The following is a 26,907-nucleotide window of genomic DNA, read 5'->3' as shown; positions in this document are numbered from 1 at the left end:
TTGTGCTAAGTGGAGCAAAAACTGGTTGCCAAGAAGGAGAGGAACCACCCAGCCTCCTGAGCCCACAGCAGCTGATGCTGAGGCCAAGAGGATGAGCCTTGAGGAGCAGCCAGGAGAGGTGGAGGGGAGGAGAGAAATGAAACCACGAGGTGACAGAAGCTGCTGCCAGGGCCTGGCAGCTCAGACAGGGAAGTGTCAGGGTTGTGCCTGGGGCACCTCTTACCTTCTGCCTTCCCTGTCCTGCAGCAAAGGAGGCTTCAGGCCTTATTCCCATTTTGCATGGTTCTAAACACTTCCTTTTATACCTTGTAATTGGACTTTTGGTACCAAAAAACCCTCTGGAGCAAACAGGCTTCCTCTCCCAGAACATTAATCTCCAGCACAAGTGGAGAAGTATTAATTGCCTTATGAGGGTCTCTAGGGCTTTTCTTTTGCATTGTAACCAACACTTCAGCCCTGAGAGCAAAAATAAAAGGAGAAATTACACCCCATGAGGGTCTTGGGGACCTCCCCAAGCCCTGAGTGCAGCAGTCAGCACATCACTGCTCTCCCTGGGTCATCCCTTGCCAAAAATCTGGGTGGGATGAAGCGGCTGAGCAGGAGCCTGAGCCAGCAGCTGCGTCTCCCAAATCACCTTCTGGGTGGAAAGGGTGTGCAGGAACAGGCTGGCTCCAGAGGGCCTCCCGCCAGGCTCCAGATGGGATTTGCACCCACAGCCCCACGGAGGACGGGGAGGAGCAGCTGGACACACAGGGACAGCCCAGCGAGCAGCCAAACCCATCAGCATCTCAGGGTCAGGGACACAGCGCAGCCCTCAGACATCAACTCACATTCCAGACGAGCTGCAAATCCGCCTGGTTCTTCCCTGGGAGGGTCCAGGCTGTGGCTTTGCCTCTTTTTCCAGCTGGACCTGGTCATCTGAGCCCCAACCAGACCAGCTGGATCAGGAGGAGGCCAGGAACCATGGCTGTGCTTCTGGCAGTCCCATGCTCAGACACATCGTGATAGGGAAGCAGCAAATGCAGAACTTGGCTCCTCCAACTCCTGTTCTTGTTTTCTTTACAATGTTGAGGAGCTGCCTTGGTGTTTAATCCTTGTAATTGATGAGAGAGTGAGAAAGGGCTCGTTCTCATCTCTATCTGCCTCTTACAAACATTCTAATCTGCAGGGTGGGACTGGGTCAGTTCTGTAGCATTTCAAGCAGAGTAAAAAAAGACAAAAAGCAGCAGGCAGAGGCATTTACCTTTTGGCAAGTCACAGGCCTCTCTAGGGAAGATGATTTTTAAATTAATAATGTGTGAAAGAATTCAAATTACATACTTACATCTCCAAATATTTTACACTGCTTGTGTAGAAAAACAAGAGAAGTATCTTTTGTTTATTAAAAAATGACTTTGAAAACGACCTGGCTGGTTCCTGGCTGAGATACAAAGGAAGTCTTTTTTAACATAAGATGTCATCATACATTTATTTAAAGCTTTAATTACATGTTTTGGGACATCTTCTATGCCTGAATATTTCTCCATTGCAGTTGCCTGGAAGAGGGAGCCTTTTTTTCATCTTAAAATAGTAAATGAGGCCAATTATCTCATGGTAATTCCAAAGGATAATTTGATTCCGCTTTAGCTCTCGGTGTCCTATCAGATCCCTTTCTGCAGGTTAATTTTAGGAGCACGTCCACCCCTTCCAGCCTGCTCAGCTGAGCCCTGCTGAGCCTGGGGGTGGGAAGTGGAGCTTATCCTGCAGCCCAGGGACCAGCCCAGAAACCAGAAGGTGGGGAGATGCTGAGGGATGTGTGTGGGGTGGAGATGAGCTCCAGCAGGATCTCCCCCTGCTCCCACGGGACTCCAAGCCATGGCTGAGCAGGGACACAGCACTGGGCTGGTGGCCATGCCAGCAAAGCCCAGGTAGTGCTGGCATTACCAGACCACCACTGAGATGTTTTAAATAATAATCTTTATTTCTAATCTAAATAATAATCTTTAAGGTCCCTTCCAACCTTAACCATTCCGGGATGAGAAGAATGATTTTGCTTTCCAGCACGTTAGGAGCTGGAGCCACTAAGGCCTTGGGAAGGACTGTAGTGCTCCAGCTTATTACAGATTAATGGGACTGATTGATTAATTTTTGTTTCTTTTTAATTAGTCTCATTAAAAAGCAAAATGATCTTCCTGTGGAGCATGGAAATAGCAGAGAGAGACCTGGGCCCAGCTGATGTTTTGTTCCTGGTGCATTTGTTCAGAATCAGTGTTGCAAACCAGGCAAGATTTAATAATGGTTTCTGGGAGAGATTAGCAATGGGGAAGCAGCTCAGGGAGGATGAAGAGCAAAGCAAGCATTAGCCAGTTCATTTGGTGGAGTGTTTGTCAAAACTTGCTCTGCAAGGTTAAAGTGAGGCACTGGGTGCCCTTCGGAGCAGCTCTTGGCCCTGCTGATCCACTCGGGTTTCTTGAATACCAGAGTTTGTTAACTTCAGCTGCTTAATCTCATCTTTTCAAAAATAGTAATAATAAAGAATAGCCCTATTGCTAGTCCCAGGTTATTGTTCATTATCAGGCTTGTCATGGAGCTGATTAGGGGAAGTTGCCAATCTGCCTGGCCCACGGAAGGGCTGAAATCTGGGGCATCCCCAAAGCAAAACACCCCTTTGCTCTCCCTGAAATGTGGCCAGAGAGATGGTGATCATTTTTCTCCCCTCTAACCCCCCATTTTATGTCCTGAAAGCTTCTTCTCTCCTTTGGTACCTGGAGCATCAGTACCAGAGGCAGTAGGAGCTCTTCCCACCCTGCAGACCCTCACCCAGCACCACTGAGTGGAGCCCCTGCCCACCCAGCACCACCCAAGCCTTTCTGAACACTGGCAGGACCCTAAAATTTCCCCTCTTGATTCCTCACACCTGGCTTAAAGCATAAAGGAATCCAGGTGTACACATACCAACTTCATCCCCACGGGGCACAGAGGTGTCCCTGAGCTGTGTGGAGGTCACACCATTTGCTCCCACTGGTCCTCACTGACCCATAGAAGTCCCAGCTGCAGTTTGTGGTTAGGATTTTTCTGACACACTGGAAAATACAATAAAACTTGATATTATAGGGGGAAAAAAAAAACCTTGGAGCAAGCCACCCAACCTCAAACTCAAACATTTCAAATATCAAAAGATGGAGCAATTTTGAATTGGTGCCTCTAGATGAGAGCTTGAACTAACCCCTGTCTTCCAAAGACCATGGGACTGGGGGAACAGATGTGCTCCAGGTCCCTCCAGCAACAACCTAGGCCATCCCAGGGGACCATCCCTTTGCTTTGCCTCTCCTTGGCAAAAGGAGCATCCCGGGCTCGGGGACAGATGCTCAGCCAACAGCTCCACTGCTGCCTGTTTGCACAGCCCCAAAGCCCCAGATCCTAGCACACTTCCTTCCCAGAGACTCCCTCTGCAGTTCTGCAGTGCAAAGCTGAGCTCTGCCCCAGCCAGCTGACATCGTCCTGGACTTTCCCCTCTTCCTGCAGTTTATTTTTTGTCCTGCCTTCAGCAGAGGGCTGGAGCCAGGCTAGTCTAGTCACGCTCCTTTGTTTACAGCCAGTTTCTCCTCCACTTCCCACCCTTGGCCCGGTGCTCCTCAACCTGCCCCTCGCTGGGCTCCCCCCGCCGCTGCCAGCAGGATTCTCCTGCCACAGGGAGCTGGATGGGTCCCAGCACAAGCACATCCCCACGGCCCAGCCCCTCACACCAACTGCAGGAGGGAGTTTCCTCCACTAGTAACTTAAGGAAATAAAAGCAGAGCCCGAAGGGTGTGCAGAAAAGCCCCGCAAAAGGGCTGCAAGCCCAGCTGCGGGAACACGGCCCCCCCCAGGGATGTTCAGGCTCCTCATCCCCATATCCCCGGAGCCAGAGCCCCCCAGGGATGTTCAGGCTCCTCATCCCCATATCCCCGGGGCCAGAGCCCCCCAGGGATGTTCAGGCTCCTCATCCCCATATCCCCGGGGCCAGAGCCCCCCAGGGCTGTGCCCGCAGCCCCCCCGGGGATGTTCAGGCTCCTCATCCCCATATCCCCGGGGCCAGAGCCCCCCAGGGATGTTCAGGCTCCTCATCCCCATATCCCCGGGGCCAGAGCCCCCCAGGGATGTTCAGGCTCCTCATCCCCATATCCCCGGGGCCAGAGCCCCCCAGGGATGTTCAGGCTCCTCATCCCCATATCCCCGGGGCCAGAGACCCCCAGGGATGTTCAGGCTCCTCATCCCCATATCCCCGGGGCCAGAGCCCCCCAGGGATGTTCAGGCTCCTCATCCCCATATCCCCGGGGCCAGAGACCCCCAGGGATGTTCAGGCTCCTCATCCCCATATCCCCGGGGCCAGAGCCCCCCAGGGATGTTCAGGCTCCTCATCCCCATATCCCCGGGGCCAGAGACCCCCAGGGATGTTCAGGCTCCTCATCCCCATATCCCCGGGGCCAGAGCCCCCCAGGGATGTTCAGGCTCCTCATCCCCATATCCCCGGGGCCAGAGACCCCCAGGGATGTTCAGGCTCCTCATCCCCATATCCCCGGGGCCAGAGCCCCCCAGGGATGTTCAGGCTCCTCATCCCCATATCCCCGGGGCCAGAGACCCCCAGGGATGTTCAGGCTCCTCATCCCCATATCCCCGGGGCCAGAGCCCCCCAGGGATGTTCAGGCTCCTCATCCCCATATCCCCGGGGCCAGAGACCCCCAGGGATGTTCAGGCTCCTCATCCCCATATCCCCGGGGCCAGAGCCCCCCAGGGATGTTCAGGCTCCTCATCCCCATATCCCCGGGGCCAGAGACCCCCAGGGATGTTCAGGCTCCTCATCCCCATATCCCCGGGGCCAGAGCCCCCCAGGGATGTTCAGGCTCCTCATCCCCATATCCCCGGGGCCAGAGACCCCCAGGGATGTTCAGGCTCCTCATCCCCATATCCCCGGGGCCAGAGCCCCCCAGGGATGTTCAGGCTCCTCATCCCCATATCCCCGGGGCCAGAGACCCCCAGGGATGTTCAGGCTCCTCATCCCCATATCCCCGGGGCCAGAGCCCCCCAGGGATGTTCAGGCTCCTCATCCCCATATCCCCGGGGCCAGAGACCCCCAGGGATGTTCAGGCTCCTCATCCCCATATCCCCGGGGCCAGAGCCCCCCAGGGATGTTCAGGCTCCTCATCCCCATATCCCCGGGGCCAGAGACCCCCAGGGATGTTCAGGCTCCTCATCCCCATATCCCCGGGGCCAGAGCCCCCCAGGGATGTTCAGGCTCCTCATCCCCATATCCCCGGGGCCAGAGACCCCCAGGGATGTTCAGGCTCCTCATCCCCATATCCCCGGGGCCAGAGCCCCCCAGGGATGTTCAGGCTCCTCATCCCCATATCCCCGGGGCCAGAGACCCCCAGGGATGTTCAGGCTCCTCATCCCCATATCCCCGGGGCCAGAGCCCCCCAGGGATGTTCAGGCTCCTCATCCCCATATCCCCGGGGCCAGCACGAGCATCCCAAGTGCGGGTACCCGCCGGGCCCCCCCCTGCAGGGCTGGCTCCTGGGCACCCGCTGCTCCTGCACCCCGTGTGCCCCTGCAGGAGCTCCCCAGGCACCCCCTGCACAGACACCTCCTGGGCACCCCTTTTCCAGCCACCCCTCCTGGCTGTCTCCTCCACGGGCACCCCCCTGCAGGGCTGGCTCCTGGGCACCCGCTGCTCCTGCACCCCGTGTGCCCCTGCAGGAGCTCCCCAGGCACCCCCTGCACAGACACCTCCTGGGCACCCCTTTTCCAGCCACCCCTCCTGGCTGTCTACTCCACGGGCACCCCCCTGCAGGGCTGGCTCCTGGTCACCCGCTGCTCCTGCACCCCGTGTGCCCCTGCAGGGGCTCCCCAGGCACCCCCTGCACAGACACCTCCTGGGCACCCCTTTTCCAGCCACCCCTCCTGGCTGTCTCCTCCACAGGCACCCCCTTTCTGGGCAGCTCTCCTGGGCACCCCTGCTTAAGCACCCTCTGCTTGGGTACACACCCCCTGGACACCCCCCTGGCTTCCCCAGTCCAGCTTGTTCCCTGCTTCCTGGCAACCTGTCCCACTGTCCTTCCCAGCCCCCTCTCCCCAACAACCAGCACCCCAGGGACAGGCAGGGCTGACTAGAGGGGGCTCTGCTGGGAGGGGGCTTCTTGAGTGCCTCCTGCTCTGCTGTCAGCTCCCCAGGGGAGGGGAAGGGTGGCTGCAGAGGCACAGGGTGAGCCCCTGTGAGCTGGGTCCTCCTTGCTCTGTGTCAGCTTTTTGGCTTGGGGACAGGAGGGGAGTCAGTCCCTGCAGCCACAGCCTTCAGGCTGGGTGACAACTGGAGCCCCCAGGCTGCAGCAGCCACAGTCCCTGAGCCCTGCATGTCCCTGTGTCTGCCTCCGAGCAGTGACACGGGTCTCCTCTGATCCCCTAAGGAGGTGTCGTGGTGCTGGTTCCCCCTTCAGCCCCTCTCCCGTTCCCACCCCTGGCTCATCTGCAAGGAAACCTGCAGAGGCTTCACTATTGGAGAGAAAGGGACTCCCAGCTCAGAGCCCTCTTTCTGCTGCCTCTCCCAGCCCCAGCAAGGGGTGCAGGAAAACTCCCCCACCTGGGGGGGGGCTGTCACTGACCCCCATGGCCCCTGCCCTGGAGGGCACAGTGACCCCAGCACCAGCTCTGAGCATCGGCCCCCTGTGCATGACCTGACTGCTGAGGTTCACAGCCCGGGGGCCCTGAGCCCCCAGGCTCACCCCTTTTCCAAGAGGGTTACATCCAAGCTAGAACAGCCAGCATTCCTCGGGATCCCCACTCCTACCTGCATCCCAGCTTCCTCTGCACACAGACTCGGATCCAACAGGGATGGCCACAGGGACGTGGTGCTGGAGCAGGTCCCCGTGGTGCTGAGCTTGCAGCATCTCCTCACTGCCCAGGTCCATCAGGAGCAGGCTGAATCCTTCTTCACTCACTCCACATCAGTCCACGAGTGGGGGATTTGGGTATGTCTGTGGACATGTGCCACAGCCAGCCTGTGCCACAGCCTGTCCCAGCAGGTGCATCTTCTCAGAGCTGAGCAATGCCTCCTGAAGACATCAGGGTCTGGGCAGCATGATGGATGTTTCCCAGGCAGAAGCCTGGTGGGGATGGAGGATTTGAACCGAAGCAGCTCATGGCAGCTGGTGGCTTCTTGAGCACTGTCTGCAGCCCTGAGCACCCAGTGCTGAGCACTTGTGGCAGTGCAGGCATCCCATCTGCACCAGCTTCACCAGTGGGACAGGCCCAGCTCTTGGGTTAAAGTTCTGCAACTCCCAACTTCACTTACTGCTTTGTGGAAACGTGCTGTTTGTGAGGAAGCCACGGCTGCAGTTGCCTTTGGCTCTGAGGTTTGGTCATGACGTGGCCAGGAGGAAAACTCTGGTGCTATTTGCCCTTGATTGACCTCACTTTGCTCCTCAGGGAAGAAGGGAGGCAGAGGATTGATGATTCCTCAGTCATTCTAAAATAAAATACATGATGCTCATAAGCAGGTGGAACCTTCAGAGAGCATGGCCAGGCCAAGATGACACAACAACTTCTGCCACTGGTGCTGCAAATTGAATCTATCAGAAGATGGCACTTGCCAGGCTTGATGTGTTTCCTAAGACCATTGATTTGCTGTGGGCATGGAGGAATTTCTGCCTCACCAGCAGCACTGCAGAGCCCGTGTCCTCTCTGATGGGGTCAATGAAAGAGCCATCTCTAGATTTGCTGAGAGCAAGTGGCAGTGTCCTCTGTGGGATCCAGGAACCTGTGGCTTTCTCTCCCAGTCCATAGGTTTAGCAAAGCTGCTGCTCTTGAGGGCTGGAGATGCTGCTGCAGGAGCAAGGTCCACCCCAGCTCTCACCAAGGTGTGACCACAGCCACTACCAGGCAGAAGAGGGTCAGAGCTGCACATCCACGGGCCATCCTTTCCTCAGCTTTGCTGGGTGACAGCACCTTTCTGCATCATGTGGAGGTCTGGCTGTTGGCAAAGCAGCTCTCAGAGTGGCAGGATGCTCTTCCTAAGTGCAGCAAGCTGGAGTTCAGCCTTGGACCCACAGCACAGCGTGCTGGTCTGCACTTCTGCAGCCAGCTGGACGTCACCTGGACTGGGGATCTCTGTCAGCTCATTAAATGTCCCTAGGATATGGCCCCTTTTGGATACCCATGGCCAGGGGAGCACAGCAGCTCGTGTCCCACCACCATGGCACTCACTGCTTGCTGGCTGTCACCAAGCTTCCCATGAGTCTGATGGCAGGATGGCAGAACCAGATGGAGAGACTTGCAGGGCTGCAGGAAGAAAACAGCAAAAAAAGCCACTCGCACCTCTTCAAAACAAAAACAGAACAAAAGAAGGAAAAAAAAAAAAAAGGTTAAAACTCCAGAGCTTATTTTTATCCCTGAAGGAGCAGCTTCCAAACCCCAAACTCTGTCCCCAGCCCAGTTCTGGAGAGGCGGAAGACAAGTGGACACTGGTGGGTTGTGCCCATCATCAGCCCACGCTGTGCCACTCACATCCCAGCAGTGAGCAGAGAGCCAGGGCTGCCCCGAGGGTAATTATGGCAAGTTAGAAATCAACATGGTTTTTATATCCTTGTCTTTTGCAGAGCTCTGTTCTTACAGGAAAGTATTTTGGACATCCGGAAGGAAACAGGGAGGCAGAGGGAGCTGGATTTTGGGGCTGGGAGGCTGGACATGGGCTGCAGCAGCTCAGCTGGGGCAGGGACCGTGCGGGTGCTGGGCTGGGAAGCAAAACTTGCATAACTGCTGCATTTTTTTCCCCATCAGTAATCTGTTGCTCACTGCCACCCCAGGGGGGAACAGCCTGTGTATATGGGAGGCAGGCGAGCAAATATGGTAAACTATTTGGGCAGCTTCCCTAGGGAAAAAATCTCAAGTCATTCTTTTACACCACATTGTGGTGTCTATCATCCCTTCCTCACCGTGGTGCCTCAAAGACTTGCCCACAAGAGACCTGGTGCCCAGCAGTGAGCTGGGAGGTTGAGGAGCATCCCAGGGCTGTGTCGTTGTGTGCAGGCAGACCTGCCAGCAAGGCTTAGCAGGCTCCCATGTCTGAGTCAGGAGACTCCTTTGCAGATGGCCTGAGCAAAGAGCCAGACTGAGAGACAAATGTTCCCAACACCCTTCTTCCCGAAGTGGACTTTGTGCCTGTGGCTGACCCAGTCCAACTGAAAGATAAATAAACCAGGAGAGGGAACAGGCTGCTCTGATCTGCTCTGATGTGCCCTGTCTCTCCGTTTCCTAGATTTCTCTCAGGATGCCACTGAAACCTGTCCCTCACCACCAGGAGGGTTCATCCCTGGCTCATGGTTAGACCTGAGTAACCACACTGTTTAGCCTGCTTGGTTGGAGGAGGAGGATGGAAAAAAAACAAGCCCCATCAGAAACCAAGCACCTTCCAGCTGGTTTGAGCAGGGAAGCAAAAAAACCCCAGCAAAGCCCACGAGCCCTTTCCAGCTTCCAGAGCCAATTCCTTGGTGCATGGTCAGCAAAGCTGCCGTGCCTGAGGGTGCCCACACATGCTCTCCTCTCCTCCCTGCTTTTAGTTTTGTTTGCATTGGGCAAAACCAAAAGAATTAGGAAAAAAATAGGAAAAGCTAAAGGCGGGCAGGAAGAAGTCTCTTCATCTTTTGTGTTTCCCAGATGTGTTTTGCTAAGGGTCTGGATCTGGTCTAGTGAGACGTGGCACCTCCCTCTCTCCAGCTGCTCCCTCCCTGCCTCGGTTAATGCCCTGCTCCTTATCAGCCCCCAGCTTCCGTTTTTTCCATGGATGTGTCTTGGCACTTCCCATGTAAATGGAACCTCGTGTTCCCGTTACTGGGACCGGCTGGGCTGGTGTCAGTGGGAAACTGGCGCTCTGCCCTCTGCTGCTGGAAGAAGTGACCTTTCCATTGCCGTTTGTGGCTCTAACCTAGTGATTATTATTTTTTTCCCTGCCTGGGACCTCTGGCTTCAGAGGTGGAATCACCATAAACACAGCCCTGTGCAGAGGCTGCTCAGACAAGACCTTACTGTTCTCCTGGGCTCTCTGGACACCTCCACGAGCAGTCAAGTCCTGTCTGCTGCCACATCCCTTCCCTTCCCAAGTCTGGCCAGGAGCCTGCAGCCCCTGAGGAAGCTCCTCATCCATCACCTGGTGCAACTTTTGTGTCTGGCTGCAGCCCTGCCCTGCCCCTCCTCCTGCTCCTGGTGGGGTGAGGAGACAGGAGGCCCCCCTTGTGTTCCCACTTGGAGGCCGCGTTCCCAGGGCTTCGCAGAGAGAAGAGAAGATGATTTGTGAGACCTCTGATATCCCAGTCATCACTCCCTGCCTCAGTTTCCCCCTGGGTAGCACCACCCCGTGCCCCTCAGCCCTGCTCCCCAGCACCCTCTGGGCTCAGAGCAGTAAGAGTTTCCAGCCCGGGGCTCACCTTCACCACCCTGTACCCACTCTCTTGCAGGAGACACAGGCTTTACAGGGAGGAGCTCAACCTGACGTCCCCGGCAGCGCCGCTGCCGCGCCGGCCGGACTCCAGCTGGCTGCAATTCCACCTGGGAATCAGCCGGGACGCGCTGTACCCGCGCTCCAGCCCCGCGGTCAGCAGGCTGCTGCGGGACATGCAGGGCTCCCCCACCATCAGCGCTGGTAAGGACCCTCCTGCTGTGGGGCTGGGGTCTTCAGTACCCCCCCCCAGGTCACTTTGGGAAACAAAGCAGGGGCTGTCACTGGCTGGAGAAATCCCCAGGCCCTGGGCTGGCATCCCAGCAGGTTTTGTGCCATGTCCTTACCTTGAGATGGGAAGAAGGACTCAGCTGTAGCCCTGGATGCAGGATTCCTTGGTGCCAGTCACCCTGGGGACCTGTTGCACAGCAGTTTCATCCCAACAAGCTGCCTCAGTTTCCCCTGAGGGGTCTGCACCCCTTGCCGTGCACCCACGGCCCCAGGGGCTGCCAGGCTGGGGCAGGGCTGGGCAGGGAGTCCCTGCACGGTGCTGGGAGGGGGGTCAGCAGCAAGAGAAGGAGCCTGGTGGGATCTCACCACACCTCCTGCCCTTGCAGACTACAGCCAGGACGAGAAAGCGCTGCTGGGGGCCTGTGACTGCAGCCAGAGTGAGTGTCACAATTTGGGTCCCTCCTCTCCCCTGTACCCCCCCACCTCAGCTGACCCCAACCCCCAGCTCCTCCATCCTAACCTCAGCAGGGGAAACAAAGCCAGGCACTGCCAGGCCCTTTTCCCCCCAGTTTAAAGCCCACTGCCCCAGCAGAAGCTGCGATGTGCGTGGCAGGACACCAGTACACCACTGGTTTCTACTGGGGGGGAAGAGGAAGTCCCCGAGAGGATGTAACAAATGGGTATTGGGAGGAGTGCTGGAGGGAAACACCCATAACACAGGGGAGAGGGAGGAAAAGCTGCAAAAGCAGAGAGGAGAAGCTGTGGGATGTGCTCCCGGGGTGGAAAGCTGGGTCATGCCCACGTGCGTCCCTGGTGCTTCACCAGGGAGGTTTCCCAGGGACTAACCAGCCTAACCTCCCATTTCCTCCCCAGTCGTGAAGCCCAGTGGGGTGCACCTGAAGCTGGTCCTCAGGTTCCAGGACTTTGGGAAAGCCATGTTCAAGCCCATGAGGTAAGGCACAGCAGCAGAGCCCCCCACACAGCCAGGAGCAAGGGGGCCCCACAGCCAGGGGGGCACCCTTGGCAGGGACAGACACCACAGCCCTGGCCTCCCTCTCCTGCCCTGACCACCTTGACAGCTGAAAAGGTTTCATTCTTACTGGCTGCTCACACTGTCCCAGGGACAGGCAGGGATAAACACCATGTTCCCACACAGCTTATTGACATTGGAAACTTCTCAGTTCAGAGATGCCAGACAGAGTAGGACCTTGGGACACTTATTCTCCTGAGAGCTTTGCCATTAGGGACTGCTCATTTCTTCCTCTTCCTCAGCTGACTTTATGTTTTACTTTGTTTCTCCTTGGATCCCCTAGAGTATTTCCAAGAAATACCCATCAGTCCTGGTCACCTCAAACAGGAGTTTTAAGTTGCTTCTGCACTTTTTTCTAGCCCCTTGGGACTCTTCACCTTTATTGCCCCTCACTTTACTTTCTGTGCACAGGCAGGGCAGCTGGCAGCACACCCATGGGGGGGGTTGCTCATGCAGAAAGCAGCCAGGTCCTCTCCTGCTGGTTTCCATCCACCCTTGTCCTGTGCCCAGCAGGTCTGGGAGGGGAATAAAGGAGTCTGTGCACTCAGCTGAGTCAGGAGGGCTCAGAAGTGCCTGTGGGCTTTCCTGAGATATCCAGATGCTCAGGGCACTGTGTGACAGCCAGAAAATGAAATGAAATGAGCTCTTGTTACTGTCTCAATGATATGAGAGCATGAAAGCCGAGCTCTTCTCTGCCTCCCACGGTGACATGAGAAGTGCAGAGTGGCCTCTAGCATCCCCCAGTGTTGTGCCCACCTGAAATGCTGTCCTAAGCAAGCCCAAACCCTGGCACAAAAGATTTTAAGGCCCAGAGTCAGCCCTTCCACCTCTCTCACCCACCTGGCACCGAGACAGGTCCCAGTGCTGCTCCCCAGGACAGCAGAGTGGTCCCAGCTCAGGTCCCACCGCTCTGCCCTGTCACTAACCTGGCCACTAATAACCCCAGCTGTCCCTGGGTGCACTCTCCTTGTGCCACCACTCTTGAGACCAGGTGCCTGCCACTGCTGTGCCCAGTTACATTAACCCCCTTGGCTCTTCCCAGGCAGAAACGTGAGGAGGAGACCCCTGAGGACTTCTTCTACTTCGTTGACTTCCAGCGGCACAACGCCGAGATCGCTGCCTTCCACCTGGACAGGTGAGGACCTGCCACAGCACCTGCCTCCTCCAGCTGCCAGCACCCTGTCCCCTGCCCACAGAGGGCCTGGGCACAAAGGAAAGCTGTGCTGAGCCCTGCAGAGCTGCTCAGCCTGAGACAAGCAGTTGCTTTGCAGTGCCCTTCTGGGAGCAGGTGCTGATTTTGGGATGGGGTGGCCCTGGCTCCCATCTGAAGGCCAGCAGGCAGCTTGGCCTCGGGTCCTGCACAGGAACAGGCTGGCAGATGAAGCCCAGGTTCCAAACGGGTCAGATATTTGCCCAGCTGTCACACAGCCACTTGCACGTGGTCCCTCCCATGCACCAAAGTGCAAAGCTGAGCTCCGGGCACAGCCTGGATCCCTTCCCAGTGAGGGAGTCACACGCTCTATCTGCAGTCAAGGTGTGTTTTGGGTTGAGAAAAACTGCAGCAATAGTTTCAAGCCCTCAGCTAATGAGCAATTAACCTGGCACCCCTTCCCAGAAGGCTTTGTATTTCATAAAATCAAAAATTCCCTAATTAGAAGAAGAGGACAGCAGCCTTCTTTCCCTGGATGGGCTGAGCATTGAACATCAAGGGTGAATGATCCCTGTGGCTGATGGTGGGTGGGGGTCTCCAGCTCCCACGCTCAACTTAAATAATAAACTGGAATGGACTGTAAGTCCTGCAGCTCAGACTGAGGAAGGGAACTAAGGGAGCCAAATTCCCTTTGCATCTATGCCCCTATATCACCTCAGTGAATCTGCTTGACTCACCTACCACCAGCCTGCCTCTCTGCCTCCCAGCTCTACCACCAGAAAAATGAGGCCAGGCTGCTTTTCTGAACTGTTTTGTGGTTTTTAGGGCTGAAAGATGATACATGAAAGCAAATATTTCTTTTCCTTTAGCCATTGCTCAATAAGTAACAGGCTAAATTCTGTTTTGTGCCCGATTCTCAGAAGCAGAGGACATTACCCAAGAAGCAAAGCAGAGCATTAGCTGGTTCACCCCATGTTCCTGACTCACCAATCAACAGCAGCTTTCCATTCACTGACATAAATGCCTGCCTGCCCCAGGCCCTGATTTTTCAATAATATTTGAGATCAATCAGCAGGGCACAAGTGCCCCTGAGGGGGAACCATCCCTCCTTGCCTCCTGCTGCCTCAGCTGCTCTACCAGGTTCAACACATCTTTGCTCTCTGTCAAACCCAACATTTTAGGCTGTGCTGGCTCCTGAAGGATCCTGTTGTGTACAAGGGGATGGGAGAAACCAGTGAGGGAAGAGACAATGAATCCTGGAGAACATCCAGATCATTCCAGGCAGCAGCTATTAAAATACCAAAACCCAAACCCAGCTGCATTTTGGCCCAGGGGGTAAAATGATCCTGGCTATTTGCTAGAGAGAAGCTGGGAGGAAAAAAAAAAAATAAATCCATGTGGGCAGTCACCAAAAATCCCCTGGTTTACCAATGGAAGGGATGAGGGCAGCATCTGCCATCCCATGCAGTAACAGCTCTTGGCACCACAGGCTCTGAGCCACTGTCCCTTTTGTGCAGGATCCTGGATTTCCGGAGGGTGCCACCCACAGTTGGGAGGCTGATCAATGTCACCAAGGAGATCCTGGAGGTCACCAAGAACGAGGTCCTGCAGAGTGTCTTTTTTGTCTCCCCAGGTAGGCGAGCTCTTGGCTGCTGCGAGGTGGGATTAGATGTGTTGGTCCCTGTGGGTGGAAGAGCAGGGTCTGCAGGCAAAAGGGGCCAGGACTTGTGCTGTTGAGTAGAAATGAAGTTATTGGGTGAAAAACACAAAAATACATGGTTACAGTAGGTGTCTCTCAGCCTCCAGCTGGAATCATCTGCCAGATCTACTCACATGCCCGATTCTCCCCAACTTTCCCCCAGCATGGGATCAAGTCTGTCCAACCAAAACCCAGGTACTCCCCAGGGTTTGGCAGTCTGAGATCCGTGATGTGGTTACACACACCACAACACACACACAGTCACTGTCACACACCGGGGAAGAGGCCAGTCCAGGCTCCCTTGCAGATCGTAGCTCCTCTTTCTCCTCCTCCCAGCCAGCAACGTTTGCTTCTTTGCCAAGTGCCCCTACATGTGCAAGACAGAGTACGCGGTGTGTGGGAACCCTCACCTCCTGGAAGGGTCCCTCTCTGCCTTCCTGCCATCCCTCAACCTGGCACCACGACTCTCCATCCCAAACCCATGGATCCGGTCCTACTCGTTTGATGGAAAAGAGGAGTAAGTGGGTAAACGATGCTGCTTCCCATATCCATATTGCAGGGAGTGTGTGGGAAGGGGAATGACAAGGGTACAGACACACAGACACAGGTGCAGAGATTGTAGATGCAGGCAGCAAAGTTTCAGACATTATTAGCCCATTATTAGGCTAATAAATCAATGCCTGGACACTGACTGGGCTTGGCTTCCAAGCCTACTGCATGCACAAGGAGGGAGACTGAAGTCCTTCTCCTCTCCATCTCCACACAGGAGATAGGCTTTGTGGTGCTGTTGGGACAAAGCAGCAGCAACCACTGAGTGTCTCTCCCCACTGCATGCACAAGGAGGGAGACTGAAGTCCTCCTCCTCTCCATCTCCACACAGGATAGGCTTTGTGGTGCTGTTGGGACAAAACAGCAGCAACCACTGAGTGTCTCTCCCTCTTCTCCTCCATCTCCTGCAGGTGGGAAGTGAATCCACTCTATTGCAACACAGTGAGGGAGATCTACCCCTACAGCAACAGCAACCGACTGCTTAACATCGTGGACATGGCCATCTTTGACTTCCTCATAGGTAGGATGAAGGGGGAAATAACTTTCCCTCCTTCCATGTGGGCCTTCAGTACCAGCCTGTCTGCCCTCCCACACCACAGTGTTTCTCCAAGCCATCTTCTGCTCCATGGACAGTTTTGGGGGGATTGCTGTGTCCCCCAGCCAGCACAACCCCTGCTGATGTGCAGATGAGGGGAAGCCCCCCAGACCCACCCCAGCCCACAAGATGAACATGTTATGCAGGGCTGAAAGAAAACGTAGGATAGCTCAGAAAATTACCTGGTCCTATGCAAGGAAAACTCTGTTCCTGTCTGCCCTTTCCCAGGGAACATGGACCGGCACCACTATGAAATGTTCACCAAGTTTGGGGATGATGGATTCCTCCTGCACCTGGACAATGCCAGAGGGTGAGGCTGTGGGAGGACACTGGGGAGGGGCCAGGTGGGGGGCAGGCACTAAAGCTCTGCCCTCTCTGCTCACCCCCAGGTTTGGGCGACATTCCCATGATGAGACCTCCATCCTAGCCCCTCTCTCTCAGTGCTGCATGTAAGTATCAGCTTCATCTTCCTTCCCAGACACGTTGGTGTTCCCCCCATAACAGAGGGGCCTGGCTCCCTCCAGCAGTGCAGGGAAGACCCCCTGCTGATCCCAGCCAAGGGGGCAGGCCAGACACTGGAGCATGGGAATCACAAATTGTCCCTGAAACAGGGATGAAGCTTTTAGATCAGAGTGCTAAGCTGTGTTGTGCTGCAGCCTGCTAGTGTCTCACAGCTACCCTTCCTGAACCCTCTCCTGCTGAAGTTCAAAGGCCTTGCAAATGTGAAAGCTTTCACTGATAGACCAGGAGACACTGTCTGGTGGGTCAGACCCTTCCATCAAGATGAAGTGTTATCAGCCCCATTCATCTGACATGAAGCTCAGAAATCTCCATCCAGAAGCCTGGTACAACTTTGATGCAGTTAAGCAGTTTTCTTCTTCCCATGGTATTAAGCAGAAGCTCATAAATCTATTTGAGTCTTATCTTCCCCATTTATTAATTCACATAAATCGTCAGCTGAAAGTTAAGAAGCAGAAAGAACTGCCCTTCACTGTGGTTTCTCTCCAGGAGATGCCTAACCCCTTTCCTCCCTGTGCCTGCTTCATCCCAGGCTGCCACCTGCACTCTCTCCCCATACACTGGGATGACTGGATCTCATTTGCTCTTTGCACCCTGTCAACATTTGACTTGGGTTCGACAACAAGGCTCTCAATCCCCTCCCACCCAGGCAGGGAAGGAGAGAGAGAAAAAGAGAGAGACTTTGCTAGATTGAAAACTAAACTACACAGCTTTAATTAAACACGAACGATAAAAGAAAATACATACAATTATATACAAATGTGTTCAGGAAATGTACAGAACCCCCAGTGCCTCCCCCTGCCCCCAGCACTCTCCTTAGCTGTGAACAGTCCTGGAAATGACATCAGCCATTCCCCATGGGGTCAGGCTATCCTGCTCTCCCCCTCCAAGCCCTGCTGCTGTTGGGACCAGAGCAAACACAGCTGCTGTTTGCCCACAGCAGCTCCTCAGTCACCCTTTGCCCAGGAGAGCACACACAGGCTCCTTTGCACCTGCTTGGTCTGAGGCTTTCTCCAACAGCAGAACCTCACAGCTCTACTCCAGCAGTGATTTCAAGCCTCACCGGCAGCTTTAGGACTTGATTAAATGATTATTTTTCTTTGCAGGAATAGTCATGCAAACCTGGCAGTGGGCAGCCAGGACAACAGCCACATTTTAAGTTACTGTGCAGGGGGAGCTGAAGGCAGCACCTTCCTCCCTCCCCTGTGCCATGCAAGAGGCATCACTGACCACAAACACACAAGTACTGAAGATGCTGAAGTCAAAACACTTTTGCTGAGGATTGAACAAATTCAGAACACTTAGTTTAATTCCCAGAAGTGTTCCAAGCTTACAGCTTTTCATCCCACTTTCTGTCAAAGGGAAATATTTAAATCTCAGCACATCTGAAGGTGAAAAGTCACAGCTAAGTCAGTTCCAGGAAACATTCTCTCTCTTTGCTCAGAGTTCTGTCAGATTATTTCTCTTTCTCATTCATGCCTCTTCATTCTACCTCCCACTCTGCCCCCACTCCATAAATGCTATCCTTGGGAACATGGTAACACCCTGCAGGAATCTGGGGAACTGGGTCAGCTCTGACTGAGAGGAAAAATGCTCATTACTGGGAATTTCTGTCCTGTTTCTTTCCCTGATGACAGAAAGCTGCAGTACCAATACCCTGCAGTACAAATACTGCAGTCTGGCAAAACAACGGAACCAGCAGAGGCTTCTGCAAAAAGGTCCTTCAGAAAGGGAAAGTTCCAAAGTTGTCAAGTATCTTCACCCATCTCTGCTCTCCTTTCCTACCTAGGGGCTCAGCTGGGTCTTGCTAGGATGCAGGAAGTTTCCATTAAGATGTCTGGTTTCTTTTTCCCAGAATAAAGAGGACAACGTTGTTACGACTCCAGCTCTTGGCAGAGCCCGAGTATCAGCTCAGCGACGTGATGAGGGAGTCCCTCCTGCAGGACCCCCTGGCCCCTGTCCTCACTGAGCCCCATCTCCTGGCTCTGGACAGACGGTTACAGCTGATCTTGAAAGCTGTGAGGACATGCATAGACACTCATGGAGAAGCCAAGGTGGTGGCCAACGACACCACGCAGCCAGAGGCTCCTGCATCTGACAGAGTGAAGCTGACCACATAAACTGGTGCTCAGAGGTGGGGAAAACCCCTGCATGGCAAGTGTTTTGATGGCTGGTGACTTCTATCTACAAAAAAAAAAAAAACAACAACAAAAACCCTCTTGCCAAGACTGAGAGGGGAAACTCTTCAGAAGATCTTCAAGAATCACACTGGGCTTCTAACCTGGGCACTCAATTGAAGCTTCTGTGCTTGGCCAGCGTGTTGGTAAGTTGTGGTCTGACTGCAGCAGACCTTTACACCCCAAATACCAGCTCTCTGGTGGAAGAGCAGTGATCTCCTGTAGCTGGTCATGCCCTTGGGAGGTCAGGGGGAACACGTGGCCAGTGGTTTGCTCAGTTTGCACAGGATCTCAGTCTTGCTAGTGAAGGACACAAACTAGACCCAAGGATGAGGCTTGAATAAAGAGATGACAAGACCCTTTTCCTCTTAATAAGTCTCTGTTCTGTAACCAAGACCTTGTATTTGAGTCAAGAGCAACCTCACTTCCCAAGGGCAGGACCTGCCACTCAGAGAGGATCACAGGTCAGTTCAGCAAAGAGCACAGAACTCGCCACCAGGCCTGTCTGTTGCTTCTTGGTCTCTCCACAGTGTTCACCACACTCCAGTCAGTGCATGTCCCTCCACAGCCCACTGCCTCACAGGGCACTGAAACCACTTCTACCTGCTTCAGGGGTGGAAGAGCCAGTTTGGGCTATAAAATAATGGCAGGTTTGTGTTCCCTTTTGCCCCAAGAGGAAAAAAAAAACAAACAAACCAACAATCACAAGACAAATTGCTCAGAGACACAGGATGGTATTTACAATCCTAGAAGCCACCCACTTGTCATGAAAACTATTTGCCAAAGTGGTAGACATCTATCTCAGGTCATATTCTCATTTCTCATAGCTTTACAGTCACTGAATTGGTGCACCTCCTCCACCCACTATTCCCCCATCTCTGTTTATTTTGAGGAGATGCAGTAGGAAATGGAGGGGAAGAAAAGTTAGGAGGAATTTTCAGCTTTCCCCTTTTCTCTCCAGGACCAGGCTTAAGAATGGTTTGACTACTGAAGCTAATAGCTTCTTCCTTTAACTGTTCAAGAACAATTGCACTCAGCTTTTTGGCAGCTTATGGAAAGTAGTTGAGGACTTTGTTGATAATTTATCATCCTTAAGGCATTAAAAACCCCTGACAACATCACCACAACCAACCTACTAGCAGCTCAGTCTAAACTAACCTTTCAGTTAAACAAAAACCATCCGCAGCACTGCAGACATTTCAGAGGACAATCCTAGGCCATAGGACAAGTGCTGCCAAGCACCTACCACTGGTTTATCTTCCCATGGGTTGGAATTTTGCCCAACCTACAGGGAAGTCTGTGACTGGCAGCAAATGCCTGGATCATGCAAGGAAGGAACAAAGCTTGTCTGGCCACAGCTACTGTTTTTCACAGGGGATTGTAATGCTGCTTAATTCAGTCCCACAATAATTCTACAATACACCTGTCTCCACACTTGAAAACTACAGGAGAGACTGTAGTTCAATTTCAGTTAAGTCCCTGTTCTATTCATTTGTATGTTTGAGGAAGTCTGGAGTTTTTCTACTTAGCAAAGAGATTCCTCCAATATTCTGAAGCCACAAAGGTTAGCAAAACACCCTCACACCAACCCAGCCAACAAACCAGCCCAGAGCTCCACGCTCCTTTAGTCTCTCTGGACTTGCTGTGGCTCACCCATGTCCAGCTCTCACAAAAGCAAGGTTTTAGACAGTCCAAATTAAGAAAAAAACAACCCTGAATTCTCAACGTTTGAGGGCTTACAGACCTTTTTACTCCTGCGGAAAGAGAGGAAAATAAAAGGATTTAACTCACTCTGGGCACGCAGGGTGCGGCGCTCATTCCCGGCCAGGACGCTGGATTCCCTGAGCTGGATCTCCCTCTACTGGTGACTTGTTCGTCCTCTCACTACACACCACAAACCCACAACTCGGTCGGTGTCATGGAACGGTTACTGCTGGCTGCTTGAACAGGAAGAACATGACAGCAGAAGATAAGTTTAAAAGTAAAGTTTTAAAGTTGGAAGTGGAACTTTAAGTTTCATTTTAGGTAGATGTTTTTCAGCCATTTTTCTCTATTTTTGGGTCGAGGATGAGGGAAAAGAAGGGCCAGATGAAGGGAACAAACCCACAGTATTTAAATAGGCAGTATACCAACATGGGTTGCAAGGTTTCTTTCTTCTTATTTATATTCTCCTTTACATGGTAGCTTTCTTATTTCTCTTCAAAGTTGGGTGACAGCTTTCTCAGATCTGGGTGCAAACCATCCAGTCTGAGCTGCTTCAGGTCACCACTCCTCAGGCTTTTCCCACTCCATCATCACCTGAAAACTCCCCTTTTCTCTTTCTCACTCTGCCCACCTGAAGTCATTCAGGATTAATCATCTCGTGTGCAAAGCTGCCATTGGGGCCACACAGAGATGGGAGCAGACAACTTCACAGAACCTCATGAGCTCCCCTAAAAGTGGCTGGGAATTAACAGCCTTACCAAGGGATCAAAGCAGCAGGAGTTGCTCAGACACTCAAGCAAGATGCAGGTACCTTCTCACTCCTGAAGCAGCCAGGTGCCCCAGTGCCAGGACTCCAGAGAAGTTCCTGGGTCACAGGCACAGGTTGGCTTGTGGAGACCAACCTGTCCTGCAGGCTCTGGAGGAGAGGGTGCAGTTGTTCTGTCAACTATGACTTGAACTTGAGCCTCCAGAGCCAACACAAAGCTCATCCATTAAGCTTCCTAGCTCCCACCACCTCACTAATAATGCATCCTCAAGGCTGAAGGAAAACACAATAGATAGTCAGGGAAATTAAAGAAGAGACTGATTGCATTTAAGAATTTAAATCATTTTATTGCTTTACCTGCCATTAGGACAATCTATAACAAAAGGAATATAATATAATATATTAGCACATACAGTAAATCAGACTTACATAGTCAGGTAACAATACAAAAATGGTCCTCTGGTTGACTATAGCTTTCTAGGGCAATAGACTTCATAAATTGGCTAAAGGTGGACTAGCAAAAAATTACTTCTAAAGCCCTGATTATTAGCTAAGGCAAAATAATGCCAATTGTGGTTTCAAACATATTTAAATTGCACACAAAGGTAAAGCTATAACTGTGATTAATATTTAACTCAGACTTAGCTGATTTATCTTAAAATCTTGTAGGCAAAAACTACAAAAGGGAGTAAACAGCAAGCTGAAAAGATGCAGTAGTGAAACTTGATTAGAAAGCCTTATATAAAAAAATGTGCATTTTTTTGTGGAGCTCTAACTAGTTTACACAGTTTTTGGTGCTTTAAAGTAACACAGAAGACATATGAAGAAAAAACCTGGAGAGAGTCAAAACTTAAGAAGAGTTTTACAAAAAAAAAAAAAAGCCAAGAAGGTAGCATTTGCTCACTCTTCCTGAAGGACTCTGGCAGAAATCCTTTACTGAGCATCTGCTGAACACAGAGCTCAAACTACAAGCTTTTCAATCCCATTACTGGGATTTCAGGTTCAGGAATACCCTGAAACCTTTTGTAAAGGCTTGATACCCTCCGTATTATTTTTGCATCAATTACACTCTGATTATCTACATGCCTGGGAGAAAGTCTGTTGAATTTGAATCCATAATCACCATAAATAATCAAATCAGGGCTCCATCACAGAAGTAGTTGCACAACAAATGCAAAACTGCTTGCTGTCACTCCCAAATACAAACCTACACTACTTCATATAAATTACAGTTTAAAGGAAACCTTTAAAATTGCCTACCATTATTGACTGTGGAATTCAGTGAAAACTTCTGGGAAGTGTTGGTGTGCACAGAATAATGGAACACAAAGCTGGTAAATACTGAAATAACATTTAAGACTCTGCAACATATTGAGCTTGGAAAAAACAACGTGAGTATGAAATATGTATCATGTAAATTCCATAAGCAAGGAAAGAGAATGCACCTTTTGTACTTAAACTAGATGAACCATTTTAAAAAATCATGAATTGACAGATTAAAAAAAAAAACAAAACAACTTAAAATAACTGAGCATTGCAGGAAAGTTAAAACATTCACTTTTTCTACCTCACATTCTCTACCAAGAATAATGGCATCCATGTAGCCCAGCCCTCTGGCCACCTGCAGCTGATGCTGGCCATAAATACTCAACATTTATCTCCCCTGGTAACAAAGGGTCACCTGAACTGATGATCATTTTTTTGAAAAGTCAACTGAGGACTACAAAGCCAGCAACAGTCACAGGGAAAACGCCATGTTTGCTTCCAATTTCTACACCAAAGTACCTGAACATTACTCACAACTGGGCAGCTGCACCATCTTACACCAATCTATGGACTAGAGACCAAAGGCAGGCATTTACTGTAACATTTGGTTCTTGCCACTTTGAACAGGAAGAGTTTTAAATGGCATCTCAAGCGCTGAAGAAAGAACATTAAAATAAAAAGTCAGTCACGGCAAGTGAGCAAGTGAAGGAACAACTGCAGGAGTTCACCAGAACTAGTGACCTTGAAAGCTTTGATTTACACTTGACAAAAATGTAACTAAGCAATCTTAAACCAGCAGACACAGGAACAATTATACTGTTAAATTCCAACTGTGGCTTTCTCAGCAGCTGATGCCTCACAATCAAACCCAGGTTTCCAGTCCCCAGAAAATCCAAGAAAGAAAACCCCAAGCAGCTCAATTACAAGGGCAGTTCTCATTTGACAGTACAGCAGATTGTGACCACAGCCTTAAAATTTGAGAAACACCTTTAAAAAAAACAAATTCCCACACACACACTGTCATCTCCTTACTCTATGGCAACTACCATGGTGCCAGGAGATGCCCCCTTGCTGAAGCAAGGCTGCATTTGCCCCAGTTGGACACTTGCACAGAGAGAAGCTGTAAACAGCAAACATCTCCAGAGAACTTGCCCTATTAATCAATTGGGACAGAGAGCACAAAACTAATATGCTCTAAATTAAAAACAGTGCCATGATAAGCCATTTTTTTATTTTTTCTTTTTTTAAACAGACAGGAAGCTGCAAATGCCAGGGGCAACGTGGCTCTGCACAGGGTAATGAAGCAGTCTGCGTTCGTGAAGCACATTTTGGACAGGGAGGGAGGTTTGTTTCAGACAGACAGTGATACAAAACTGTTGTACTGCTGGATGTTCCTCTTGAGAATATCAGAGCAGGGACCCAGGACACGCTCAAACCGGGGTCGATCCAGCTTCACACATTTCAAGAGGCCACGGGCAACAACTGTGGCAGCACGGGGACGGTTCATCAGGAGAGCAATTTCACCTGGGGCAACAGGAGAGGGGGAAGAGTGTTAGAAATCAGCATGCACAAGGGCTGAGGAAACTACCCTGCTCCATTTCCAGCTGCTGCAGGAACAGAAAAGAAGGTAATTCAGGGTTTTAATACTGAACAGGAGATGTATCTATGTGGTTACAAGTCTGCTTGCACTTTAAGAAAACTTCCTGATTATGTTAATGAAAAAAGCCTGTTCACATTCAACTCTCCCTGAAGGCCTAAAAAAAATGTTCAATGCTGGTTCTATCTGAGAAAAAGTCATGTTTCAATTAACCATGTCATCTTCCTAGTCAACAAGTAGTTATTTTTTTAATAGCTAAGGTAGGCTACAGTTTAATTCTGGCATTTCCAGGAAACTCAGGACAAGATGACCATGGTATTGAAATAAAACATACTAATGTTCAAGGCAGAAGCCTCTGACCCATAGCTAACTAGAATCAAGAACCTGACTTTGCCACGAGGCTGTGGAAGATGAGCATCTTCAAGTCCCCTTGGTTTTTCATTTCATGAGTTATGCACAAAGGTGCCAAAAGCTGTTTCAAATACCCACTCCAACTGTTAAACCACCCCTTTGGAAATGAAGATTTCAACAAGCTCCCCTTTCCTTTGGTGACAACAGCTACTCCAAACATTCCCAGCAACAAGAATGAAAGAAACCCCAGCATCAGCTTTGGGGTTGGTTTGTTTTTAGGCAATTGGGCTGGTTATCTCCATGTTCAGGACTGAGGAAAGAACTCCTGTGCTCCTCAGAGAATAAATTTGTCTGTGTTCTCAGAAGGGATGTTCAGAAGGAATGGGAAAAACTTTTCCTCTGTGCCCCATTAAAACTCTTGAACTCACTAGCCTCCAGAACACAGGCTTGCAAAAGATTAAGTAGGTTCTAAGGGAGAGTTAAATCCCCTGGGGGACAGGTCTGCAGCACCTTAACACAATGGTAGAGACAATGTTTAGTTTAGGAGTGAGAAACTCAAGAGTTCACATCGGGGGAAACGTTAGAAGAGGCTGAAATGAGTTACATGGAAGAAAAACCTACTAGCAGGTACTGAGCTAAGCAGACCCTGGGTCAGATCTAGTTCTGCTGGTGCACTCTTGAGTACCTCCCATTTCAGGCCCTGCAACACAGTAAGTATTTCTTGATTACATCATCCACAAAGCTGAAAAACTGAGCAACCAGAAGGCTTCAGCACAAGGACTGCTCAGGAGGAATAAGGAGAGAAGACCTACCTTAACCACAAGAAAAAAGCTAAGCTTTTTATTTTGGGGAATTTTTTTGCTTGTTCTGCACAGGTTGCTTGCTTTGTTTCAGAACTGCAAGTGACTTTTCCTTTGAACCCAAAATAAGGCCACCAGGAATATCTTGTTATATACTGTTAGATTATACTCCAAGAATGCTCTGTGAGCACACACATTCAGTCCTTATCTGTGATCCAAAATAAACCAACGTGCACTAGACAAGGGGTTAGTTCCCTGCAAAGGTTTCCAAGTCTTCACAAGAGTTTAGAATAGAATCTTTGCCTTTTCCTTTGTCAGCACATGAAAGCTTTTACATGGATCCAAAATAAACCAACGTGCACTAGACAAGTGCCTAGTTCCATGCAAAGGTTTTCAAGTCTTCACAAGAGTTTAGAATAGGATCTTTGTCTTTTCCTTTGCCAGCACATGAAAGCTTTTACACAGTTGCTCGAGCTTGAAACTTTTACCCGAGTAACAAGATCTTCAACAGAAGAAAAGACTCTGGTCTCCACTTAGGCCTTCAGCTACATGAGTATATAGACAAAACTAGGCTGCTCTCTGCATAGTGAAAGGCAGAGAGAGATCAACAAGGTGCAGAACAGGAAATTCTTGTCAAGCATAAAGAAATATATTCTTCATAAGGCTGGTTACAGAGTGAAAGAAACTGCCCAGAGAAGTTGTGGGATCTCCCTCCATGGAGACAAGAAGCACAACAGGACATAGCCCTGAGCTCTGCTTGGACTAGAAAAGTCTGACCAAATCCCCACCAAGACCTTTCTAAACTACTCTAGAACAGTCACATTTCTGTGACATGCAGACACACCTGAATGCCAAGTGACTCTGATACTCACCTGACACTGAGGGAAGCCACAAGAGCCAGCCAAAACAGTAATTAAGCAAATCCATCCCACCACCCTCACCCACACAGCACAGGTACAATAGTGACAGGGGTGTATACGATCAGAGCTGTCACTAGAGAACTCACCAAAATAATCTGAAGGTCCCAGTCTTCCCACTTCCACAAACTCTTCATTTTCTGACCGACGCTGTAACACTGCAGCTGTGCCCTTGGAATCACAATGAAACAATTGGAATTTCCAGCATCACTTGAAACATTCAATTCCACAAGGAATCAGCTGCTTTGCAGAAACAGCTGTTACAATGCCTCAGCCTTTCAAAACCACTTCACAGTCTTTGCATAGTTCACCAGACTGCTCCATAGAAACAGCTGGTCCACTCTGATCATTAAATGTCCTGGGTATTCACCTGGCTGCAGCACTGATTTATTCCTGTTTTTCCTCCTAACACTAAGAACATTTCAGTGTGACTATCAGAAAAAGAAAAAACACAGACAAGGCAACGACAGCACTAGCAAGACATGGACTTGCTATCCAGCATAGGTCTCTGCTCTTCTGATAAACTGGTTTCAGCCAGAAACTTGCTACAAATGCTACTTCCAGGAAAAAAAAGTAAAAATAGCAAAACTAAATATAAGCTGCTGCATGTCCAGCAATATAATATTTATTTGGGAATTCATTACAAGCACCTTCTTGCATTTCATTTTTCTCTAAGTGTCTATTTAGGGGGAGAACAAGTCCCATTAAAAAATAAAAAGAGAAAAGTTCTTAGCTTGAGCTTTTAATTTTGACCTTCCTTACCTCCAAGATAATGAAGAACTCATCTCCTGGCTCTCCCTGGACCACAATCTTTTGTCCATCCTCAAACTGAACTGGTTCCAATGCATCTGCTACCGTGAGGCGCTCCCACTTGTCCAGAGATTCTACAGAGTCAACAGTTCATTCATAGATTATCTTCTCAAGGCACAAATTATACCTTATGCTCTGTTCTCATAAAGAGGGTCATCCTATTTCTAGCTATATTTGTGCCTTGTATACCAAGACTTGAAATTAGGAATTATTTTGGAATGATGCCCAAAAGCAGCACAGGCTTTGCAGACAGTTTTCATGGACTACCACAAAAATCATCATCATGTCATCATCATCATCAT

At 50.9% G+C, this 26,907-nt stretch overlaps 2 protein-coding genes across 2 annotated transcripts in view; one reads left to right on the top strand and one right to left on the bottom strand.

The window, feature by feature from the left end:
- Nucleotides 1-18,337, top strand: part of LOC104393321 (ATP-binding cassette sub-family A member 10-like) — a 66,573-nt gene extending 48,236 nt beyond the window's left edge. The window contains exons 39-48 of the mRNA XM_010002800.1: nt 10,464-10,648; nt 11,062-11,112; nt 11,549-11,627; nt 12,748-12,840; nt 14,373-14,488; nt 14,891-15,071; nt 15,514-15,623; nt 15,927-16,008; nt 16,088-16,147; nt 18,073-18,337. Coding sequence (XP_010001102.1) covers nt 10,464-10,648; nt 11,062-11,112; nt 11,549-11,627; nt 12,748-12,840; nt 14,373-14,488; nt 14,891-15,071; nt 15,514-15,623; nt 15,927-16,008; nt 16,088-16,147; nt 18,073-18,337 — 1,222 coding nt within the window. The remainder of the gene's footprint in view (nt 1-10,463; nt 10,649-11,061; nt 11,113-11,548; nt 11,628-12,747; nt 12,841-14,372; nt 14,489-14,890; nt 15,072-15,513; nt 15,624-15,926; nt 16,009-16,087; nt 16,148-18,072) is intronic.
- A 5,032-nt stretch (nt 18,338-23,369) lies between these two features.
- The window catches only part of PRKAR1A (protein kinase, cAMP-dependent, regulatory, type I, alpha), a 13,456-nt gene continuing 9,918 nt past the window's right edge, over nt 23,370-26,907 (bottom strand). The window contains exons 7-10 of the mRNA XM_010002799.1: nt 26,795-26,799; nt 26,558-26,679; nt 25,885-25,966; nt 23,370-23,654 (exon numbers count right to left, since the gene is read on the bottom strand). Coding sequence (XP_010001101.1) covers nt 23,482-23,654; nt 25,885-25,966; nt 26,558-26,679; nt 26,795-26,799 — 382 coding nt within the window. The 3' untranslated portion in view covers nt 23,370-23,481. The remainder of the gene's footprint in view (nt 23,655-25,884; nt 25,967-26,557; nt 26,680-26,794; nt 26,800-26,907) is intronic.

The sequence above is a fragment of the Chaetura pelagica genome, unplaced genomic scaffold, assembly GCF_000747805.2.
Source record: "Chaetura pelagica isolate M959 unplaced genomic scaffold, ChaPel_1.0 scaffold47, whole genome shotgun sequence".
Classification (NCBI taxonomy): domain Eukaryota; kingdom Metazoa; phylum Chordata; class Aves; order Apodiformes; family Apodidae; genus Chaetura; species Chaetura pelagica.
Note: the sequence above shows the minus strand (reverse complement) of the source record. Positions and strands in the feature narration are given on the sequence as shown.